We start from the raw sequence: 22,782 nt of genomic DNA, 5'->3' as shown, positions 1-22,782 counted from the left end.
TGAATGCAAAAAGCGCATTTCCCGCAATGCTGTTAAGGAATTCTCCTCGCATTATTTACCTCAACAATACACGACGGCATATATGCCATTGAGAGTCGGAAAATGGAAAGCTGAGTACTAATACTGGAGCTGACTGCCGGCAAAAGTTCACGATAGACAAAGAGATAGGGATGCCGCGGTTTCCTGACCATGGCGAAGACCGCGGTGCTGCCAATGGCTTCTCGCGGTCCCAAGATGCTCTGGGAAACTCAAGGCGAGATTTGAATGGTCGCATAGATGCGAACAACGACCGCGATTCTATCTCGGATGTGGATTATGATCGGTTGATGGAGTACCCAGACGATGTCGACTACTACAGTCTACTGGGACTTTCCCGGACGCCTCCTCCGACGGACGCTGATATTCGGTCTGCATACCGCAGTCTAACATTGAGCTTTCACCCGGATAAACAACCTGCACATCTCCGCGAAGCAGCAAAGCAGCAGTTTGAGAAGATTCGGGAGGCCTACGATACACTCATCGACCCGAAGAAGCGGACAGTATATGACCTTCTGGGAGCCGAAGGTGTTCGGAGAGAATGGAGTGCAGGCGGCGCTATGGGCAAAGGTGGTGTGGCAGAGCAGCAGCAGGTGGGAGTCAAGGCTCTCAGTCCTGAGGAATTCCGTCGATGGTTCTTGGATACAATGAAGGCGCGTGAGAGGAAGGTGCTTGATAGCCTGGTTCAGAGCAAGGTGCGTAGCCCAGTGTACGCGCATTTTTTTCTTCCATACTTTACAAGAGCATGTTCTTTTATGCCTTGTAGAGTCAACTGTGTTGTTTCGAGGATGGAGAAATGTGCACGATTTCTGGTGCTGCTTGTAGTTTCGATATAGCGTTCAACGAGAGAAGAAAATATGGCTGATTTTGCTCTTGAAGGGATCGATATCACTGGCTATCGACGCTACTTCCATGATATCAGCGGATGAGGAGGAGGACTATGTCTATATACAGTTGCCCACGCTGCGACCGTCATCATATGCTATAGGATATAGCTTTCGAACGCCTCTTCCGTCATTCAAAGAGTTGTGGGGAAAGACGGACGAAGGGGCCGAAAGCGAAACAGACGAGTCAGAGAAAGACGATGACCCCTCGAAGCAAGCAATACAGAGCGAGGTGACCTTCAGTGCAAGTATTGGCGGCAAACTGCAGACCCCCATGCGAGAAGCGAGGTTTCTGTATCCAGACGGAACAGAGGAGGTCAAACGCGTATGTGTCGGCTTGACCCCTAATGGGTGTTGGGATACTAACTCTGCATAGGTTGCCATGCCGCTGATTCTGGTAGCTCAAAATATGTCACTTGGAGCGTCTATTAACCATGGATTCCGGAACGTTGCATCTACCAAGGGACTTTTTGGAAAGCTGCCATTGTCCTTTCTTGAAGGAGCAGATGCTAGCATCACTGGTCTCGTCTTGCCTTTTCCGACAGTGGAGGCTGTTGTTGCCAAAGCCATCTCACCATTTCCCGGAACGAAGCCATTGATCTTCACTTTTCGAACTGGCTTCTTCAGGTCAATCTTTCAGTCTTTGCCGGTGATCGGATTGCAAGTTACCCGTGAACTGGACGTGGGGCGGACCGTATATTGCTCCTGGTCAAGCGGGACTCTGGACTGGCCGACAGTCATCCGAGAATTGCTGGAACCGATTGTTGATCTCGGCGTACCGTTGGACGATGTGCTGTCGAGGCCAGCCCAGACAAGCAAGGTTGAAATTGGTTACATATCAGCTCCCAGGAAATCAGGCGCAATAGAGGATGAGGAAGACGAAGACGAAGATGATATCGACGCGCCAGCTACTAGAAAACGTGAAGTGGGAGCGGCTGAATCCTGGCAACTTCAGGTGGACGCTTCGCCGCAAGGGGGAGGTCTATCTGTCGTCTACGGGCGGAACCTCTTCTCACACAAAGGTGACGAGAAACTGCGCTCGGAGTGGAGCACAGAAGGCTATCATCCCATATCACAAAACCATGATGCCCGACCTGTACGGTTGGAGATACAAACCACTGTTGGAATCGATCTTTCTCTCGGCTGGCACATTTCTGGAACTAGACAAGTCTCTGATTTCACACGCATGGGACTCGGTGTCGGATTGCAAGGGAACAAAGGACTTGTCGTGAGTGTGTCGTGGAACCGATTGGGTCAAAAGATTAAGCTTCCTATAGCTATCTGTCCTCTGCCTCTTGTCAGTGCGGAAATCGCGGCCCTTGCAGTCATTCTCCCCTGGGCTACATATTGCGGTGTTGAATTTGGATTCATCCGCCCACGGGAACGGAAGAGGAGACGACTGGAACTGGCCAAGCGACAGCGGCAGTTAGAGAAACAAATTGCCAAGAGACGGGTAGAAAGCCAGCAAGCTATCGATCTCATGTCTGAACAGGTATTGAGAAGACAGGCCCGAGAAGAGGAGAATGGTGGTCTGGTGATTACAAAAGCGGAATACGGTTATTATCCATCTCGAGATAAGAAAAAGAAGGGCGATGCTGGAGAGAGCAAGGTTATAGATGTCACCATTCCTGTGGCAGCATTAGTTGACCATGGTCAACTCATAATACCGCGTGAAGTCATCAAGGTAAATCCCACTTCTCCAGCTGTCGATTTCAAACACTAACAACTGTATAGTTTCAAATGATTGGTTTCTATGACCCAGCTCCGCTCAGGCCTAAAAAGCTGAAGATCTGGTACAGATTCGGGGGCAAAGAACATATAGTGGAGGCTGGCGACTCGGAAGGAATCACCTGCCCTATGCGTTCCCATCTAATCTCGGGCTGAGAGTAGTCGTCACCACATATACGTCCATGAATCATGCGAGTCTTGAGGATAGCGTTCGAGCTAAGTCGTCCGTCCGATGAAATCTGTGTCATCCAGACTCGCTAGGTCTAGAGAGCGGTACTGCTGTCTTGATACTCGAGTCTGGACCTGTCTCTGCAGTTTGAAAACGTCGGATGCAAAGATGTCTTAGTGCCACTCTCCACCCTATATCCCCTATGCAGTAATCATGTATGTTTACATATTGTCACGATCCTATCTCCCTATTTATTGCAGATATATTGATCATCTAGAGTCATATAACTCGCTAGAGAAACATATACTCCTTTCACTCTGCATCCTCAGGATTTTACTTTTACCCACCGCAGTCAGTCTTGTGTAACCTGATAGTAAGCGGTGTGCTTTCATGCTTTTGTTCTGTGTCGCGTCAAGCGCGTCTATGCCCGGTGAGAAGAGGCAATATGCAAATACTTCACTTGGGTGATGGGTCGGTTAATTTCCTCACATCTTTGCTTCAACTTAGCAGATACTTTCTGGTCCAATCCCACATCGTTTGATGTAGCAAGAGCTTCGCCTACTGTCGCCACTTTCATCTGACTTCATAAAGCCAGGATGTGTTTCTGCTGGCCATTTCGCGAATACAACGTCGAAGGTCCTCCTAAAAAGCCAGAAAAGAAAGAAAAGCCCGATTGGTATGTCGTTCAAGAAGGTGATGTGTTCTACCCGGTAAATGTAAGTCTACAATAATCTGGTTCATTGATCTATCTTCATTCACATCACAATTCTCTCATGTCCACTTTGTTTTCAGATCTTATTTTTTCTTTGTCCCTGTCTCTGTTGACAACCCCGCATTGAAAACGAACTTTCCCTCCCTTCACTGCTCCAGCAACTGTCCCCTGGCACGTAACGCTCACCTTCCTGTCTGTATCTCCTCCTTGTGCTTTACGCCTTTCCACATCAAAGATTGGCAGTGGCCTTTTTCTAGGTTCACCTCAATATCATTGTGTCCTCCATTATGCCTCCCGACTTTTACCAGTATGGCACAGAGGATCCCTCGAAAATGTCTTCCACACCAGCCCCTAAGGAGGAACCGCATAAGGAACCAGTGACCTACACATACGTCCCTCCCCAGGCGGCTCCAAAGGAACCAAATCCAGAGCCTCCAAAGACTCCTATGACTTTCACCTATCTTCCACCCCAGACGCTGCAGCATCCATGCGCTGCTCCCTTCATGGTTGCCCCTTTATGTTCCCCTATGGGAATGATGATGGCTCCCGTGACCTATATGCCTGCGCCTTGTGATGTATTTCATCTGATACTTTGAGAGTAGAAGAAACTCGTTACTTACATCACTTTTAGGTCCCGAGAATGCCAGTCTACGCAGAGCCCGGGGTCCTCTACTACCCTACCATGACCGGTCCTCTGGCTCCGCCGCAGCCTCCCACCCTCGAAGACGGCAGCACGCCATGGCGCGGCCCTACAAAGAAAGATGTCGAGGAGCAGAACGCTAAGATCGCGGAAAAGGTTGGAGCCACCAAGCCAGCTCAGTTGATCCCTTACGAGGCTGCCGACGGACAGCAGTGGTGGGTTCGTGAACTCGACGGCTCCTTTACCCTGCGTACCACGAACGATATCATGGAAAATTGTCAGCCGGGTCGTTGGGCTTATGCCAACGCTGGATATCCTTACTTTGTGCGCGCTGAAGCTCCTGCTGCCAATTGAGTCGTTCGGCGGATGAGATATTTGTCTATGCTCTGGTATGCTAGGCCTCTTACCTATTATGCAGATAATTAGAATCCGTAACTGACTTTTATCTCCCACACTCAAGATGCTACAGACATAAGCTACTATCCTCTCCAGGAATCACATAGCAAAGGTCCCTACGCCGTGGTTCATCTTGGCCTGACCTGCTCATATTTAGCTTGTTTTCCTAATAATACTCAGTGAAGGCTACCGGTGAATGAAGGCTCTGGTCTGTTACTTGTTTTCGTGACAGCACATATGCTTTGGTTTATGATAGTATGCTATTGCCCAATATGTGAATTTGGATGATGATGCTTCAAGGCCTAGTTACTAGTTAGGTTGCTCTGTTGTGCAGGATCTGCATAATTGCAGTTGTTGTCCATAAGGCGCATAATATTAGTCAATTGACAAGAACAATCTCGCTTCTATTTTCCTATCAGAATAGTAATCTTTGAGTCAGAGGTCGCATATTGCACCCTTTTCGAGTGGTGACTGTGGTATGTAGATGTAAATGAAGGGAATGTAAAGACAAGATAGATAGCATATGGAGCTTTCGAGAACGCTAGTTGTGAGCGTTTCGATAAAATTGTTATCTAATACGCTCGAATAACTGTCATCTGTCTATTCCCTTTGATGTAGGCATAAATAATTGTTGATTCACTGATTGAAATACTCCAAGTTGATGCTCGGTGGATCCTTTCATCATCGCTACGGCAACCCACAGTAACCACAAATGCAGTGCTCCGCGCCATCGACAGAAGTTGAACTTGCGCGCATCTGGGCCACTCGATCTATCAACGATCTTTCAACACCACCTATCCCAACTCCCCGTCACTGGTCGACAATGACTTCCATCGCAGCCGGTCTCTTCAAGTCATTGCCCAAGCCTAAATACACCGGCGAGGATGAGGAGTTGCCGCCTCACGCCCAGCCGCGCGGGCCGCGGGTTCTCGGCGCTGGTCAACTTGACGAGACGCAAGTTGTTGTAAGGGTGAGTTATATCCGTGATACCTGGAGGTATATCTCCAGTGGATAGTGTCTAACGTGTGTTTTCCTTTACAGAGAGCCGGACCGCCGCCGTACGGAAACCGCGCAGGATGGCGACCTCGAGCCCCAGAAGACTTTGGCGATGGTGGCGCGTTCCCTGAGATTTTGGTTGCTCAGTATCCTCTTGATATGGGTCGCAAGGGCACATCATCTACGTCCAATGCTTTGGCTGTGCAGGTCGATGCGGAAGGAAAAGTCAAGTACGATGCTATCGCCCGCCGCGGTCACAGTGAAAATCGCATCGTCCATGCCTCCTTTAAGGATCTCATTCCGCTGCGCCAGAGGGTCGATATGGGCGAGATTTCGTTAGATCGACCGTCAGAGGAGGAAGTTCAGGCACAGATGGAGAAGACGAAGAATGCATTGGCAAACTTGGTTTCGGGGGCCGTGGCTTCGCAGAAGCCGAAGAACGTGAAGGGCGGACAAAGAGCAGAGCCTACGTTTGTCCGATACACTCCCGCGAACCAGATGGGAGATACAAGCAAGAAGAATGATCGCATCATGAAGATTGTCGAAAGGCAGCAGGATCCCATGGAGCCGCCCAAGTTCAAGCACAAGAAGATCCCCCGTGGACCGCCGTCACCACCGCCTCCCATTATGCACTCACCTCCCAGGAAGCTTACGGCCGAGGATCAGGAAGCGTGGAGGATTCCTCCACCCGTTTCCAACTGGAAGAATCCCAAGGGTTACACGGTGCCGCTTGACAAGCGTCTGGCTGCAGATGGACGTGGTCTGCAGGACACCACTATCAATGATAAATTCGCCCAATTTGCCGAAGCACTGTTTACTGCTGATCGACACGCGAGAGAGGAAGTCAAGCAACGTGCCCTCATGCAGCAGAAACTTGCTGAAAAGGAGAAGGCACAGAAGGAAGAGCATCTCCGTATGCTCGCGCAGAAGGCGCGCGAAGAACGAGCGGCTGCTGCCTCGAGCCGGCGCGACTCTAGAGCTCGTTCTCGCTCTGTCACCGCCAGCAGAAGCCCGTCGAGGTCTGTCTCGCCTAGTGATGACGAAGAAGAAGCTGCTCGAGAGCGTGAGCGCGCCCGTCGTGAGAGGCGCCAAGAGGCAGAGCGTCAACTCCGCCAGTCACGTATGGGTACGGAACGGAGGATCCAGATGATGGCTCGAGAACAGAATCGTGATATCTCTGAAAAGGTCGCGCTGGGAATGGCAAAGCCGACCCAAAGCTCCGAGACCATGTACGATTCTAGACTGTTCAACCAGACGAGCGGACTGGATTCTGGGTTCAACGAGGATAACCCGTACGATAAGCCACTGTTCGCCGCACAGGACGCCATCAACAGTATCTACCGCCCGCGAGCTCAGGTAGATGACGTCGATGACGAAGAAGCAGCAGCTGGTGAGATGGGCAAGATTCAAAAGAGCAGCCGGTTCGAAGTGCTGGGCCGTGCCAAGGAAGGATTCAAAGGGACGGCTGACGCTGAGGTAAGAATCATCCTATTCTGGATCTTGTGACTTATCATATCACCCTCCATTTGTGGAACCGCCAACTAACTATCATTTCAGGCTCGTGAAGGCCCCGTTCAATTCGAGAAGGATACGACCGATCCTTTCGGTATCGACAGCATGATCGCCGACGTTACGAGCGGCGGAGCCGGCCAGAAGCGATACGGTCTCCAGGAAGCTGACCACGAAGATCGCGGGTCTAAGCGCGCGAGAATGGAAGAGGCGGACTAACCTCGGACCTCATGTGATAAGATGCCACCTTATCTTGTTTCATTTTCCTTGTTTTGAAAAAGAATCACAGCGCCTCCTTATCTGGGAAGAGATGCAAAGCACAACTTCTCTTCTACTCAACTTACCGTTTTTATTTTCTCGTGTCACTGGGGACAAGTACAGTTTAATGCATTGCGGGCGTTATCTGGAAGGGCTCGGATCTTACTTTTCATTCTCGATATTAGAGACGTTCTCGAAAGTCGAAACGTCCGCATGTATGGTATGGCAGTGAACCACCCTTGAGGTGATATGTCAATTGAAGTCAGACTAGCAAAAAGATAGCCATGTGGAACTCATGACGATTTTCCTCTCTCTTTTAAGGCTCTGCTAATCTATTTTGTGCAAATGAAAGCGAGTGTGATTATTTATCAGCACCGAAAGTGCAACTTGTATTTGAATAAACTGCGCCTCTTTGGCTTTATTCACAACATGCAGCGATTTGACTAAAGCTTTTGAAGATTTTCATCATACAAATGACTTGTTTTACAACATTCCCCCTAAAACCATATTAATAGCTTTCCCCCTTTTTATTTACTATTTCACTAAGTATATGTAACTCATGAACTAGTCCAACTTACTTCCAATTTTAAATGCTCTTTTTCCCCTGCGATTAAAATATTCATACCCAATCTCTATTGAGATGACCTACTGCTAAGACGACAGTACCAAAAATAACAATAATCTAACTAGTTATCATATTTACGCTTACCTCATCATTTGTGGTTGACTTGTTTTTTTCATATATGATGATGACGTTGCCCGAACTGCAGGGACTTCTTCTTCTTCTATGAGAGCTCTACGATACGTTAGAGGGAAGAGAGCACGAGGGCAGAGATCGCAGACATTCCCCACACTTGCTAGACACATAAGACACCTGACAGAGATAAGATGACGATCACGTCAAATGTCGGTCTAAGAGCCGAGAAAAAGCAAGTCCATTTTGCGGAGAACTTAACTATACCGGCACTGCACCGGGATGTCCATATGATTGTGATACTACTATCTATGGTAGTAGTAGGTATAGAGCGAATTGGAAGCTTATGCCCTAGTAAGTAGTAACTAGCTCTATCTTGGAGACGGTCTCTTTCCTTCCATTCGTTTCCTTTCCTTTCCTTGCTCGTCTTTTTCTTCTTCTCCCTGGGAACAAGGAAAAAGGGCCGCTGCACGGAAGATTCGGGAGAGCCACCCAAGCCCAGTCGCGCTACGTTTTCTTCCCCCGCATCTCTACATTTACATGTTGTGATGGATCACACGCCTCTGTGTCTGAAATGACGCATTGGCTGGATAATGAAGACTAGCAGATATCCTCGAGCAGATTACCCCGGAGTAGCATCCGAAGAGAGACCCGGGGGTAATACAGCATGTGTTTCTAACAGGGACAAAAGAAAAAAAACGAAGGGCATAGAGACGCAGGGTTTGTCATGGTGGACTCGGGAGAGAGCAACGGGGAAAAATTGAAATGCGGAGAAAGACCCGGGGAGATCGACTAAATGCACGGACTCGCCGGGGAGTTTTGAGTGCCCCTGGCTTCATTCAAGCCGGCCACGAAGGCAGGAACATTCCTGGTCTATGTTAGATCCTATGTATACGTCCAGAGGATTACTGGCTATCAAATGGAGAACGACCACATCAAAGGAGGTAGTCCTAGCACGCCGGATGACTAGTCTATTCGGCACTCACAACTGGATCCAAGTAGCGAACCAACCGACTATCCGAGCCCGTTCATCAGTTGATAGGAGAGATGAGGACAGATTCGATCTGAGGGGGCTGGTGCATGCGTGCCTGTGGCCAGCCTGCTCAACGCGTCCAATGCCACTTTGCTGGCCGCCACTGGATAATAATAAGGCCCCTGGACAGTGTGTTTTCTCCCGAGCGATCGCCGCGGTCAGTTACACGGTGAAAGACGAGGATTGTCCGTCGATCAACCGGGATCGCGAGGTTTTGTTTGGCGCTCGAGTGCTTAGTCCGCTGGCCAGGAGCAAAAGCATTGCGACGAGAAGCCTGACGGAGCGGGGCTGCGACAGGGGAGTCGTAGAGGAATCTCCTGCATGTAAGAAGTAGCGCTGTACAGTAGTCTTGAGTTAATTCAGATTGTTATGCTCAGGTCCGCAGCAAGGTACCACTGCTTCGATGGCCTTTTCTAATTTTCCCCATTCTTTTCGAGAGATTTCATGGTCAACTCTCGGATGAGAGCTATCTCAAAGAGCCCCTCTATTCGAACCGCACGCCGAATGAATCGAAGAAAACTCAGAGATAAGTGTAAGTGAGGGGTGTTATTACAAGATAGCATCAAGTACTACAGACTGGCGCACAGGCCGAGAGGTGGTCTGTGATGGTGCTATCGCTCTCAGCGAAAGATAGGGCACTGATAAACCACGATTTTCAAGCGAGCGAAAAGAACGAAAAAGGCCCGAAAGGGAATGGCAAGACGGTTGATCTCCACATCGTCTAGAGTTCGTCCGAGATGAAGCGTCACTAAAAAGTGGTTTGTGCATGCGTTCGTGCCCGCTGGCAGCTTCGCTAGCAGCAAATGCTTTTGAAGATGCCCATGCCTCCGAGAAATAGCCTGGTACTTACGTGGGCACGAGCGGTCCTCAGGATGAGCCGTGTTGTCTCCCTAGGACCAAGACGATCTGCTCCAAGCGCTGTCGGGGACGACGGAACGCTTTAGCTAGCTATCCGATCGGGCTCGGAGGGTAATAACAGAGATCAATATTGGACCCTGTGTCTCTGACAGATACAAGCATGCTCCAGGGAGAAAAGTTGTAAGCGCCCTGGCCGCGATAAAACGGTCTCCAGAATGATGATCTTGTCTGCTTTCTTCCCATGCTCATGCGCGCTCTTGAAACTCTGGTTTTCATTCCAGTGATCAGTAGTAGTAACCACGGGATTGATCATTATGCTGCCTGGATCTTGATAGTGCCGACCGTGTGACCGTAAGAAGGCCTCCAATTGCCCGTTCGAAGCTTAAGACTGCGCCCCTCTGGAGAAGAAGCCGTCATTCTTCAGAGTTTCAACCTTCTCTTCAGCTCCACTTCGTTTTTCTCCTCCATGGCTTTGTCCCAAAACCCCACTGCTATCGTTGACTGCAGCTGACCGTCGTCATTGGTGATCGGACTCATCTTCTGTCTGGGTCAGCGGCCGTCCCGATAACGCCGGAGCCTAACAACTGAAAACATAATAATAAATGGTCGATTGATTGTAGTCCAAGCTGCGTGGAGATCCGTGCCACACGTGTTGTTATAGAGACCTATCTCGCTCCCACGTTGACTAGTACCTTACAACTGCCGGATCCCAAACGCTGACCATTCATAATAACTTCTCACCGCTGACGGCAACGGCCATCTCGTGGCTGCAGCACAGTCGATCGAGGAGTCGCTACGCATCGCTCTTCGGACGCACGAGGTTGCCCTTGGCGCTTTTGCCTTGTGGCGTTGGTCTGTCAGTGGATACAAAAGCTCCTTGATAGCAGTGGAACCTGGGGGAGAGCAAGCCCGCGGCAAACCGCTCGGCCCATTGACTAGGCGGGTGAAAAAGACAACGGTCAAAAAAGGTCGGTCGGGATTCAAGAAGAAGAGAAAAAGGATCCCCGTTGAAATTCAAGAGGGATTGACCTGTTGCGAGAAAAGATTATTGATCAGAGAGGAGTAATAACTACTTGCTGATTGCGCACTCACCTTTTTCCGCCTCAAGTATTTTTGCCGCCAGCTTCGGATGATACAGTCATACTCGACTCGACTCGTGCTTGGTACCGTGTCTGACGCCATGGAAATCATTTCCTTCTGAACCTGTCTCCGTGTCTATGTTCAGCTGTGATCAATAAACCATCTGCATTGGGTCATTCGCCTCTCTGTTCCTTTTCTTGTCAGTTGTGCTGTTCCTGTCTGCGTCATACCATCGGTGCGGGTGATGGCGTAAGGCCCGGTTGGGGAAGTATGAGTATACAGGCACCGGAAGCCTGAACGAAGCGTTTCTATTCCAGTTGCACAGCACTGTCTGGGGAGAATCCTGCTCTGTACATCTGTGCAGCCTGTTCGCCAGTGTTTGCTGTCTATTATTGACGGTGATTTGAATCCAACCTCGCTCGGGCGCTCGCCACGACAACCTGCATCTCTTTAAAACTCCACACCTCTTTTTTTTACGGCCCTTTAGCGTCTAGTCGGTTGCCAGACCATTGTGCTTCTGGTATTTTCCGATATCAATTTCACCGTTGCTGTGCTGTGCCGAATGTCAGCTTTCCTCTCCTGTGCGACATCCCCCTCGCAGTATCGAACTATATCCAGACGCGGCCATCTGAATGCCCATAGACGGTCCCAATCAAGAACATCTCAGATACAGTAATGAATCTCAAGATGGCTCAACCATTATCCCTCATATCTGTTCAAGTCCAACTTATGGTAAGTTTTCCAGTGTTCCTTGGCGAAATGGGTGTATGCATGTTAAGTCATGTCCAATGTCTGCGGGCGCTGCCATGGTCATGAGATCCTATAACCAGACCCATTGGATATTCCGAGCTGGACTTTACTGACTTCGTACCGTGTCAGGACGAGCGGCTTGTCTTGGTCCACATACCTCTGGACCTCTATCCGTTTTTCGTGCAGCCTCTTCTGCAACTCATCTTCCACGAGGTCCCTGCCATGGATGAGCGGAATGAAGTCGAAGACGAAGATGACGAAGCTAAAAGGGTCTCACAACCGGTATTCTTGAATCTTTCTGTCACTCCGGTCGAATGCTCTGTGGTGTGTGCAAGGCATCTGGCGGAACTCTATTTCGAGCCGCTCGTCAGGCAGTTTGACCAGGCCGCTTCTGCCAGTGGGAGTCGAGTCTCCATCAGCAAGGAAGATTTCATCGTCATGCAAGTCGAGGGACAGGGCCTGGATGCAGGCCAGCGTGTGTTGGAGTTGACTAGTCCGTTGGCGATGGCGGGAATGTAAGTCATAATCGTGACTACCCGAAGGATAACATCGATCTGGTCACTGACTCTCCGCAGTTCCATCTTCTTTATCTCGACATACTTCTCAGACTATATCCTGGTCCCTCTGCGTTCCAAAGGTCAGGTTGTGCAAGCCCTCGAGAAACGCGGTTTTACCTTCGAAGTTTCCACAGAAGCGTTTGTCAACAGTAGTCAGTCTCAGTACGGTGGTCCCTTCTCTCCTGTCTCGCCGCCAGGGCCTGTTGCACGGTCACCACCGAACACCCCTCCCCCCTCAAGTCTTTCTGAACTGCAGCACAGGACCTTTGCCTATTTGCGAAAGCACAATATCGTGCCACGAGTGGACGAGTCCCTGCGTTTGGTCCAGTGTGCGGCTCACCATCGATGGTCTAGCGACACTAGCTCTTTTGCTCTCTTACGGCCTGCGCTCACCACAGCTTTACTGGTCGACAAGCCTCGGTTTCTATCCTTGACGTCGACAACCGCTGATCCAGCAGCGTCCCTTCTACTGGAAAAGCGGCTTTTGCCTCGATTTTCCATCGACCCGGTGCCCGAGGTCGAACCAAATGACGAAAACAGCCTTCTGCTTGGCTCAAAAGAAGACATCCTCGTTCCTATTATGCTGGATCTGAGAGACCTGCCCCTAGAAGCGACGGGTATTGTCTGCGGCCTCGCTGGCCGGCTAGCAGCGGCCACGCACAGTCGGGAAGACTTAAGCAACAGCCATGCTTCTATTTCTTCTTTGACAAGTTCTAATTCAGTTCTTCCCGCGGCAAGTATGCCTATTCCCATGCCTAGTACAGGAACCTCTTCCACAGTATCGGCTGTTGCAAGCAGCGCCTCGCAACCGGGAACGCATCCTTCCGGTACTACGAGCCCTCCATCATCACACCACCTCGAACCCGATCCAGAGACGTATGCGGATGCTGTTGAGATCAGTTTCCTGAGCACCGTCCGTGCTGGGACGGTTATTGTTGGGGAGCGAGAGCTTAGTCGTGCTGTGGACGCCCTAGAGGCAGAAAGCCGCGAACCCGATAGCGAAATTGTAGGGGAGGAGCCTTCATGATTACGGCAGAAATTTGGGGGGATCATATCTCCCTTGAACGTTGGGTCTTTACCGCAGAGATACGCTCTTGTTAGGGCCACGATGCTCTGATCAGAAGACTCCGCTCTGCCACTCTTCTGCTGTCACAGGTTGACAACAGTGATCCACTGGAGATGATCTTGCAAGCGAGCAAAACCAACTGCCAATGCAGCTGATGAATTCATGTTACACGCATACCCGTGACGTCAGAATGGGAAGCATAAAAAGAGTTGCATATAAGAATACGGCGCTAAGGGGACGGTAAACAAAAAGTTAAGGCCATTTACATTCTATCTGATGTGTTTTCGATTCTCTTATATATATATCAAACATCTCCTCTCTTCTTGATGTGCCTCAAAAGATCCAACACCAGTCTGCTTCAAGACTCAGAATATTCTTTCTTCCTGGCTTCACAGTTTCTGATTAATCCCTTCGCCCGTTTCTGTCCAAACGTCGATTTTTGAGCAAGTTGCATAGCCTGTTTGAATGATTTCTCATCTCCGGAAGGCAATCTTCTCTTGGGAATGATAGCACGAATGGATACCCCTCGCTGTCATATTTTGCTCTTTTCAAGCGATTATACCGATAACAAGGAACTACTGCTCCAGTCAGTATGCATTCTGGTTCTTTATTGATGTACCTTAATCAGAAATTGTCTTTTTATCCATGTGGAAGACGTCCTCATCCCATCCAGTGCTTTTTCATGTACATGAGAGATAATGAACAAGAAAGCAATTATGCAGTATATACTTTACAATAGTCCCTCAGAGCATAACATATTGATTCTGAAGCAATATCCCTTCTTTATTAGTTGTAGTATATCTATCTACTACTTATACACTAACTTTAAGCAGCTTCGATGACATACAGCGTCGATACATGCTGATCAGGCAGGCAGTACACCCGCAGTTTGCCATCTACGACTGCGACGTCGACCGGATTCTGCGTTAGGGGCGTACCCAAATCGCTCGTCAGGGACATTGGCACTTCCCATACTGGCAGCATGGTTTGCAAATCGACAAGAGCCAGACCGCCCAGATTGTAGTCTGAGATGGTAGCAACACCACCGCAGAGCATGAGCGGCCGTTTAGTATTCTCGACGTTGATGCTGGATTGCTGCAGAATGGAAGAGGGTGGTAGGTGATGACCAAGGAACTTGCAGTCCTGATAATCGGTAAAGAAGCTAGGGTTTGGCATAGCAGTGTCTGGGGCAGTGAAGCCAGGTAGAGGGGTGAAGCCGTGAGGGTAGTTCTGCAAGGACCAGGTAGTGGCATTGCGGCTGCCCCAGTTCAAGGTGACGAGGTTATTGGTGATGGTATCGTGGACGATGCCTCCGTTGTGGTCTGCAGTGCGGAAGAGACGCGTCTGCTCCAGGGTCAAAGGGTCGATTCGAGTGATTGTGGCGGTCGTGTTTGGTCGATACTGGGCTAGTGTGATCCAGATGTATCGACCGTCGTAGTCAATGCCTCCGCCATGGTACTCGATGTTGCCGGGTGCAGTTAGGGTCGCATTTGCGATGCGGTTACCCTGCCCATCATAGACTAGCATATGTGCGTATCCCGCTCCTGCTGTGCGATCTGTGCCGTTGATGGTCCGATTGTAGTGGACCGTAGGGACAGTCCATTGGCCGGCAGAGACGAAGAAACGATCATCACCTATACGGACCATGCCTTCGGGTTCACCCGTGTCTCCCTCAAATCGAGTCTTGGAAACAATCTTCCATGCTGTGGAGCGGCCAATGTTGGTGAAGAGCTCCACGATCGAGGCACCGTCTGAGGTAGCATGCGAGGCAGGCAGTTTGTTGCCTGGCACGAATGTCTCATTGGGGCGGGAAACAGTGAGATTTAGCGCAGTGCTAGACCTGAGGACAGCACATGCTGCAAAAACGGACGAAAGACGCATGTTGTCTATTGACCGACTAGTGGGATGACCGGACAAGTAGCTGTATGGTTAGGACATGGCTGGTTTAAAAGGACCTGGATATCCCGATGGCACGGCCCGATTGTAGCAGGATAGCCCAGAACAACACCACGTGGGCATTGTCTTGCAGGATGTCGGCAGGCAATAATGGAAGCTCATTGTCACTCGTGGTCGGAGATCATCCGCACGAGGGCGGGCGGTGAGCCGCCGTTGGTCGCTGCATCCGCGAACCCGGATCGACAAGAGATGCAAGTCACAGACCGGAAGCATCTCACTTATCCATATACTTTCACCGTTCCTGGCATAATGTTAGTCAAGGCCCAGCAGCTTCGACCATGCGGCGCCTGCTAGAAAACAGAAGACGTAGATCTCACCATCAGAACATCCGCCAGCCCAGCAGCCTCCTTTCTCGTTCCAGGCTACGCAGCTGACAACTTTGACCCCAGCACCAGCAGGCACAGTAGCAATGACTTCCCCAGTTAGCACATCCCACGCGAAAACAGACGCCTGTCCATCAGTCGCTTCACTGCCACTGAAGACAACAGCGTCAGCCTTTGCAAAGAGTGACCGGATTCGTAGCTCTGTGTTTCGGTATCTTGGTCTGGGGATGCTGGGACCCTTGTCCGCACTGTCCTCTCCTCCGAAGGCCTTCAGAAGCTTCCCATCAGCTCGATCGAGCAGGCGAATCCGCCCATCCAAAGTTGATGCTAGCAGAGCATTTCCATCTTTTGAGCAGCGTACACTAGTCACTGGATGCGCCAGGACGTCGACTGTGGTCCGGCCCATGCGAATATCGTAGATACGAACGCGCCCATCGTAGCTTCCGGCAGCAATAGAATAGGTCGGCATATGGACGTACAGACTCGAGACAGTATCGGTAGCTTCAGTGAGAGTCTGAATGGGCTTGTGGGAATTGGATTTGGCATCCCAAAGGTTGATGGTCGTATCGGCACTCCCTGAGTAAGGAAGACGTTAGCTTATATCGTCACTGTTGGGACACGACATCCAGAGGGTCGCTGAAAGCTGCCAACCGTAGTCAAGAAAGCAAACAGCGCAGGACCTACCAGACACAACAACCGTATCACCTTCTCCCGCAAACTGCACTGCCTCTACCCTGGCATTATGTCCACCCCATCTCCTCACCGTCCCTCCCTGCTCGACATCCCATAGGAACACCTGCCTATCGCCTCCGACACTAGCAAAACGCGAGTTATCGGCCGCAACCGCGATATCCAGCACAGTGTATCCGTGCGCTTCATACTTCTGAATCGGAGATGTGGTTTCCACCAGCGACGACGATTCGGTTGCAGGAACAGCGCGTGACAGATGGATAGCACGGTCAGATGCGCCCGTGAGGAGATAGGTGCCCGGGTAGCTAGAAAAGCAGACTGCGTTCACCGGACCTGTTGATGGGAGCTGTCAGATTCATTGCTTTCGCTGGAGTGGTCTGCGCGAGCTCACCATTGTGGGTTTTGAGCGTATGAACAAGCTTCGTGGGAAACTGTCTTGTAGCAGGCATCGGTGCTCGACAGATGTAGCTTCTGGTAGGGTGTCGAAAGCCGTAGTGTTAGATGTTGGCAAAGGGTAACGTTGCTTCTCAAAGTTCAAGATGAGCTCTCTCGCGACGGAACAAAGTTCCCATCAAAGGACCCACCGCAAGCTCCGCGATGCGCGGGTAACTAAAGACCATGAAGATCCACTACCCAGTTCAAGGATTGATCTAGTACTGTAGTGTAGAGCCTATAGCCTTGTTCTCGTTGAATCCGAGGAACTTAGGTATCGATTTTACGAAGTGAGTTTTACTTGGATGCTCATAGTCTCTCAGTTTAAGTAGGCATTAATCAATGGTAATCTGGATTTAGTTCTCGTAAATGAGGTTTGATATATATCAGAAGTAAACATGGCCTAATTCTTTCATATACCACCATTTATTGCTGACTGATACCACTTATGCTACTTGGGCTCCGAATCCGATTCTTTGTTCTCAAGGACCTCTCTGCCAGTCCAGAACTTGAATCCACCTCCTGTGAACGTATATCTGAGCTGGATAACGTCGAAAGCATCGACGCCACGGCCCACCATCGCACGGGCATCTGTTCGTGAGGGACGCCACTAGGCTCCACCTTTCGAGAGCCAAGTCCGTATCTAACTCTGCAGCAGAAGAATAGGGATCGATAGAAAGAAGAATTAAAGTCTGCATTGCCACGCTACAGTATACGAAGGGGGGTTATTATCAAGGACGTAGAGAACCATCGCTAGCTACCAGCGGTAGTTAAGAAAAACGAAACCAGCCATCACCGCAATGTCCTATAAAGGAGGCAACGCGGGGATCGCCCAACAGTTTTGGTGGTTCTCGCCCATCAGAGTGAGGACGAGGATACCGGGTAATCAAGATAAAGAGGCGAGTCGAATGCATAATCTTCCCCAAAGAAAGGTCCCACCAAATCCAGCTCCAATCCGCAGAATCCCAACTTAACGACGACCGTGACTGCGAGCGGTCGAGGCCTGCATCTGCTCGAGTTCCTGCTCCAGTTGTTTGATCCTGTCTAAAGTCAGCATGCAATCGATTTAGTCCAGGATGACCTTCAACATACGCAGCGTGTGTGCTCTCCAGGTCCTTGTTGAGACGGTCTCTCTCCGCAATGAGCTTCTGCTCCCACTGTCTGAAGCGCTGTTCCTCGATCTTGACCTGCTCCGTGAAGCGCTTGCGCAGAGCCTCTTCTTCCTCCTTGAACTTGGGGTTGTCCAGCTTGCGGGGACGCGCCTCGCCAAACTTCCGCGTTTCCATCTGGCCGGCACGGTAAGCTTCGTAGTGCTGCTCTTCGGTGGTGTGGATGAGATCCAGCATGTGGGTACGGATCAAGATCGAGCGGAGCTTCTTGAAATCGCAGTGGTCCTCGTTCTCAACCTCTGCGACACCCCAGATGTACTGACGGCCTTTGACAACACGGCCATCGTTGGTCTTGACGTCCTTCTCCGAACCAATAACCGAGAATGGCATGGCAGCCATCAGGCTGCGGGCGTGGGCAGCAGCGTGCTCGTCATCCTCCTCAATCGGGGGCTGGTAGATCTTGATACCCTGAGCCTCAATCACAGCGCGGACCTATCCAAGTCAGTATGGAGGGGCAAAATATGAACGGGTTCCGGTCTGCTTACTCTCTGCTTGAATCTAGCCAGGTCAGAAGGGCTGAGAGTGTCAGCCTTCGCAATGACGGGGATCAGGTTGACACGAGAGCAGAGGCGCTTCATAACCTCAATATCAAGGGGCTTCAGGGTGTGGCCGGTGGGTCTGATGAAGTACAGACAGGCGTGGACACGGAGATCGATCTTGTCTGTACGGCGCGGCTGCTGCTCCTGCAACATGTATGATTCGTGCTGGTCATCGAGGAACTCAATAATGGGCTGCCACGAGTCACGGTTGTTGACGTAGTCTCCGAAGCCAGGGGTGTCGATGACGGTCAGGCGCACTACACCCGATCGTATTAGCCTTGAAATCTCACCCATTTTTGCCAAATTCTTTCATTATTATTATTATACCTTTGAAGAACTTCTCCTCCAACTCAGCCTTGGTGATCTCGATCTCGACGGTCTTATCAATCTGCTTGGCGTGGCGCTTCTTGTGGTCGGCATAGTTCTTGATGGTGGTCGAGAACAGAGTGTTGATGAATGTGGTCTTTCCCAATCCAGACTCTCCAGCAACCTATGGATGTCAGTCGCATCCCTATGCGCGTGCTGTTGCAATTGCACTCACCATAATAGTGAAAGCCGCACCCCGTTTAGCGACGATCTTGTGTCTGGTCGGTCTTCGTCAGTATTCCCTGCATCCCATCGCTCTCTGGCGGTTCCTCATTACGTACCGCTGGTTGGGGAGCTAGAAAACATCTCTGTTAGCGGTCATGTTCTTTGCGCGGGGGACAGACGAGCAACTTACGTTGGCAATACCGATAGGAGACGCGGTCTCCGAAGTGGTGGAAGGGGCCATGATGGGGACGGGAGTGTGACGCTCCGATGACAACAATTCAAGAGCGGACAAGAAGATACAAGCAGCCCGAACCCAGTAGCTGACAGCCTAGATGGCAGATGGAGGGACGAGGACGAGACTGGAAGAAAGGAGTCTGGATGGACAGAGAGAGCTGTTGTTCTTCTGCTGCCCCTGAACGGTGGAGAAGCCGGGCGAGACCCAAAGAAGCGAGTAAACAGGCCCCGGATCGCACTAGGCCAGATGGGGGCTAGCGCGCAGCATTCCTGTCGGCGCCGGATTATCTTATCGCGTTTTGCGCCGAGATCATCATAATTTTTGAATTAATATAAGTCCAGGACAAAGGTGAAGGACGCCAGCGACGATGAAGACGGATTTCAAGGTAAGGCAATCTCATGCGCTCAGGGCTGGATCTTGCGACTGACAGTATCTAGTTCTCCAACTTGCTGGGGACGGTGTATCGCAAAGGCAACCTAGTCTTTACGCCGGATGGCACCTGCTTGCTCTCCCCAGTGGGCAACAGAGTCACGGTGTTCGACCTAGTACAGTACGTCGGAGCTCATGCTGCTTTTCCTGTGGAAAGCAATGGATGCTAATACGTCTGCTGTAGTAACACCTCATATACGCTCCCGTTTACTCACCGCACCAACATCGCACGTCTAGACCTCTCGCCAAGAGGAAATCTGCTGCTCACCGTCGACGAGAATGGCCGTGCGATCCTGACCAACTTCCACCGCAGAATTGCGATCCACCATTTCACCTTCAAGAACCCAGTCTCGGCTCTTGCATTCTCTCCCTCAGGCCGCCACTTTGCAGTGGGAGTCGGGCGTCGCTTGCAGATATGGCACACTCCCTCCACGCCGGGAGCGGATTCAAACGGGGAGTTGGAGTTCGCCCCATTCGTCCTTCACCGTGATCTCGCAGGACACTTTGACACGATACAGAGTGTAGAATGGTCGAGTGACTCGCGGTTCTTGCTCACGGCATCCAAAGATTTGACCGCGCGGGTCTGGAGTTTGGATCCAGAGGATGGTTTCGAGCCGACCACTTTGGCGGGCCACAGACAGGGTGTGAAGGCAGCTTATTTCTCAGCAGACCAGGAGTCTATCTATACGGTCAGCCAGGATGGAGCCTTGTTCCAGTGGCAATATGTCCGCAAGATTGACCGTGACACCATGGAAGAGGACGAGGATTCGGAGGCACGCTGGCGTATCGTGAAGAAAGACTTCTTTATGCAGAATGATGCGAAGGTCAACTGTGCGGCTTTCCATGCGAAGTCGAATCTTCTGGTGGTCGGATTCTCAAATGGTCTCTTTGGCCTCTACGAACTTCCAGACTTCAACAACATTCACATGCTAAGGTATGTCCTCTTATCCATTCTTGAAATTACCGTGCAATGCTAATTGTCCCAGTGTCTCTCAAAGTAATATCGACAACGTCACGATCAACAAGTCCGGCGAATGGCTGGCTTTCGGATCCTCGAAGAATGGTCAGTTGCTTGTCTGGGAGTGGCAATCAGAGTCCTACATCCTTAAGCAACAGGGCCATTTGGATTCGATGAACGCTTTGGTATATTCCCCGGATGGCCAGAAGATCATCACAACAGCCGATGATGGGAAGATCAAGGTGTGGGATGTGAAGTCCGGGTTCTGTATCGTCACGTTCACCGAGCACACTAGCGGAGTGACGGCCTGCGAATTCTCCAAACGTGGAAATGTGCTGTTCACTTCGTCTTTGGATGGTTCCGTCAGAGCCTGGGATATGATCCGCTACCGAAATTTCCGCACTTTTACCGCTCCTTCGCGGCTGTCGTTTTCTTCCCTCGCGGTCGACCCCAGCGGCGAGGTTGTCTGTGCCGGCTCTGTCGATTCGTTCGATATCCATATATGGTCCGTCCAGACCGGTCAGCTGCTTGATCAGCTCTCGGGACACGAAGGCCCAGTGGTGTCAATGGCATTCTCTGCTGATGGGAGCAACCTGGTCAGTGGAAGCTGGGATCATACAGTGAGAATCTGGAACATCTTCGGAAGGAGTCAAATCAGTGAGCCTTTGCCGCTCATGTCCGACGTTCTGAGTGTGGCTTTCCGCCCAGATGGGAAGCAAGTCGCTGCATCCACTCTAGATGGACAACTCTCGTTCTGGATAGTGGAGACCACTACTCAAGAAGGTATCATTGATGGCCGTCGCGATGTCTCCGGTGGCCGTAAGATATCCGATCGACGGACCGCCGCCAACTCTGCCGGGACAAAGTCATTCAATAAGATCGTTTACAGCGCAGATGGAAGTTGTCTCTTGGCAGGAGGAAACAGCAAGTACATCTGTCTATATGATGTGGGAACGGGTTCCTTGTTGAAGAAGTTCACCGTGTCCGTTAACACGTCTCTTGACGGCACCCAGGAGGTGCTTAACAGTCGCGATATGACGGAAGCTGGGCCCCGTGGCCTGATAGATGAGACTGGTGAAGCTTCCGACCTGGAAGATCGCATCGACCGCACGTTGCCTGGTGTCAAGCGTGGCGATGCTGCAGCTCGCACTACGAGGCCCGATGTCCGTGTAACAGGAGTTGCTTTCTCCCCTGCAGGACGATCATTCTGCGCTGCTTCTACGGAAGGCCTTCTCGTCTACAGTCTCGATACCCAGTTTGTTTTCGACCCCTTCGACCTCGATATTGATATCACTCCTTCCACTATTCTTGCTACGCTCGACGCCGCCAAGCAAGCCTCTGCGTCGTCCACCCCCGATGAAGAGTCCTCTTTCCTGAAGGCTCTGGTCATGGCATTCCGACTGAACGAGGCCTCCCTCATTCGCGCAGTGTATGAGGGGATACCCCACACGGACATTCCTCATGTTGTCCGCTCACTCCCGACGGTCTACATCCCCCGCCTCCTTCGCTTTGTTGCCAACTTTGCGGAAGAGACCCCTCATCTGGAGTTCAACCTGCTTTGGATCGAATCTCTTCTCAGTATCCATGGCAGATATCTGAAGGATAACACGGGCACATTTGCAACCGAACTCCGTGCCGTCCAGCGGGTCGTTGATGACATTCAAGACAACATCAAACGCATGACCGAGCGGAATCTTTATGAACTGGACTATCTACTGGCAAAGCCTGTCTTGGCAGGAAAGAAACCCGCGAATGGCGTGGTGAAGATCATCGACGACAGCGAACCCGTCGCTAATGGTGTGGACGAGCACATGGATGATGCTGACGGAGCAGATGGCGACGAAGGCGATTGGATTGGTCTGGAATAAATGACGGGTTATTCCTCCTTTGTGTGTATATCTACAGCACTTGCATCTGCGTCTGGCGTTGTTATCTTTCTTTGTTATCATATACCTGGTTAGGAAAAGGATTAGAAAAAGTTATGTTGTCAATATTATGGATGCATGAATTCATAGAGTGCATCATCATCTTTTTGATATTCAATTGAATCGAGTTCGTTGCTCCACTTGATGATTTAGATATGTTCGAACTTCGTGCTATTTCGTGGCAGCCTTATCCAATACGAGGAATGCGTACGTCTACTGGTTATTATTA

General features: G+C 50.7%; 9 protein-coding genes across 9 annotated transcripts; 6 read left to right on the top strand and 3 right to left on the bottom strand.

Annotated features, from left to right (window-relative positions):
- Positions 1-170: 170 nt before the first annotated feature.
- Positions 171-2,804, top strand: C8Q69DRAFT_394522 (DnaJ domain protein; the record flags this gene model as incomplete). The annotated part of the gene is made up of 4 exons (XM_028627656.1): positions 171-731; positions 916-1,245; positions 1,297-2,604; positions 2,655-2,804. 4 exons carry the CDS (start codon positions 171-173, stop codon positions 2,802-2,804), a joined length of 2,349 nt encoding a protein of 782 aa, XP_028489900.1.
- A 1,356-nt stretch (positions 2,805-4,160) lies between these two features.
- On the top strand, positions 4,161-4,651 carry C8Q69DRAFT_454277 (hypothetical protein). Its single transcript, XM_028629689.1, has one exon. The coding sequence runs from the start codon at positions 4,170-4,172 to the stop codon at positions 4,521-4,523; it is 354 nt and encodes a 117-aa protein (XP_028489899.1). The 5' UTR covers positions 4,161-4,169; the 3' UTR covers positions 4,524-4,651.
- Positions 4,652-5,388: 737 nt separating this feature from the next.
- On the top strand, positions 5,389-7,289 carry C8Q69DRAFT_503760 (putative transcriptional regulator Cwf13/SkiP; the record flags this gene model as incomplete). The annotated part of the gene is made up of 3 exons (XM_028632513.1): positions 5,389-5,535; positions 5,607-7,037; positions 7,119-7,289. 3 exons carry the CDS (start codon positions 5,389-5,391, stop codon positions 7,287-7,289), a joined length of 1,749 nt encoding a protein of 582 aa, XP_028489898.1.
- A 1,620-nt stretch (positions 7,290-8,909) lies between these two features.
- C8Q69DRAFT_441294 (hypothetical protein) lies at positions 8,910-9,780 on the top strand (the record flags this gene model as incomplete). Its single annotated transcript, XM_028628732.1, has 2 exons — positions 8,910-9,378; positions 9,623-9,780. 2 exons carry the CDS (start codon positions 8,910-8,912, stop codon positions 9,778-9,780), a joined length of 627 nt encoding a protein of 208 aa, XP_028489897.1.
- A 1,900-nt stretch (positions 9,781-11,680) lies between these two features.
- On the top strand, positions 11,681-13,327 carry C8Q69DRAFT_395521 (ACT domain-containing protein; the record flags this gene model as incomplete). Its single annotated transcript, XM_028627695.1, has 3 exons — positions 11,681-11,725; positions 11,873-12,258; positions 12,319-13,327. 3 exons carry the CDS (start codon positions 11,681-11,683, stop codon positions 13,325-13,327), a joined length of 1,440 nt encoding a protein of 479 aa, XP_028489896.1.
- A 432-nt stretch (positions 13,328-13,759) lies between these two features.
- C8Q69DRAFT_52434 (hypothetical protein) lies at positions 13,760-15,568 on the bottom strand. The gene has a single exon (XM_028633580.1). The coding sequence runs from the start codon at positions 15,245-15,247 to the stop codon at positions 14,192-14,194; it is 1,056 nt and encodes a 351-aa protein (XP_028489895.1). The 5' UTR covers positions 15,248-15,568; the 3' UTR covers positions 13,760-14,191.
- Positions 15,394-16,855, bottom strand: C8Q69DRAFT_52555 (WD domain protein). The gene is made up of 4 exons (XM_028633611.1): positions 16,727-16,855; positions 16,330-16,668; positions 15,640-16,221; positions 15,394-15,563 (listed from the first exon to the last, which is right to left on the bottom strand). Exons 1-4 carry the CDS (start codon positions 16,782-16,784, stop codon positions 15,541-15,543), a joined length of 1,002 nt encoding a protein of 333 aa, XP_028489894.1. The 5' UTR covers positions 16,785-16,855; the 3' UTR covers positions 15,394-15,540.
- Positions 16,856-17,737: 882 nt separating this feature from the next.
- Positions 17,738-19,247, bottom strand: C8Q69DRAFT_441291 (septin; the record flags this gene model as incomplete). Its single annotated transcript, XM_028628731.1, has 7 exons — positions 17,738-17,807; positions 17,860-18,368; positions 18,422-18,732; positions 18,803-18,965; positions 19,017-19,059; positions 19,123-19,136; positions 19,197-19,247. 7 exons carry the CDS (start codon positions 19,245-19,247, stop codon positions 17,738-17,740), a joined length of 1,161 nt encoding a protein of 386 aa, XP_028489893.1.
- Positions 19,248-19,554: 307 nt separating this feature from the next.
- On the top strand, positions 19,555-22,761 carry C8Q69DRAFT_454257 (WD40-repeat-containing domain protein). Its single transcript, XM_028629688.1, has 4 exons — positions 19,555-19,626; positions 19,679-19,791; positions 19,855-20,604; positions 20,657-22,761. Exons 1-4 carry the CDS (start codon positions 19,609-19,611, stop codon positions 22,494-22,496), a joined length of 2,721 nt encoding a protein of 906 aa, XP_028489892.1. The 5' UTR covers positions 19,555-19,608; the 3' UTR covers positions 22,497-22,761.
- The last annotated feature ends 21 nt before the right edge of the window (positions 22,762-22,782 follow it).

Source organism: Paecilomyces variotii (assembly GCF_004022145.1).
Source record: "Paecilomyces variotii strain CBS 101075 chromosome Unknown C8Q69scaffold_1, whole genome shotgun sequence".
Lineage (NCBI taxonomy): Eukaryota > Fungi > Ascomycota > Eurotiomycetes > Eurotiales > Thermoascaceae > Paecilomyces > Paecilomyces variotii.
Note: the sequence above shows the minus strand (reverse complement) of the source record. Positions and strands in the feature narration are given on the sequence as shown.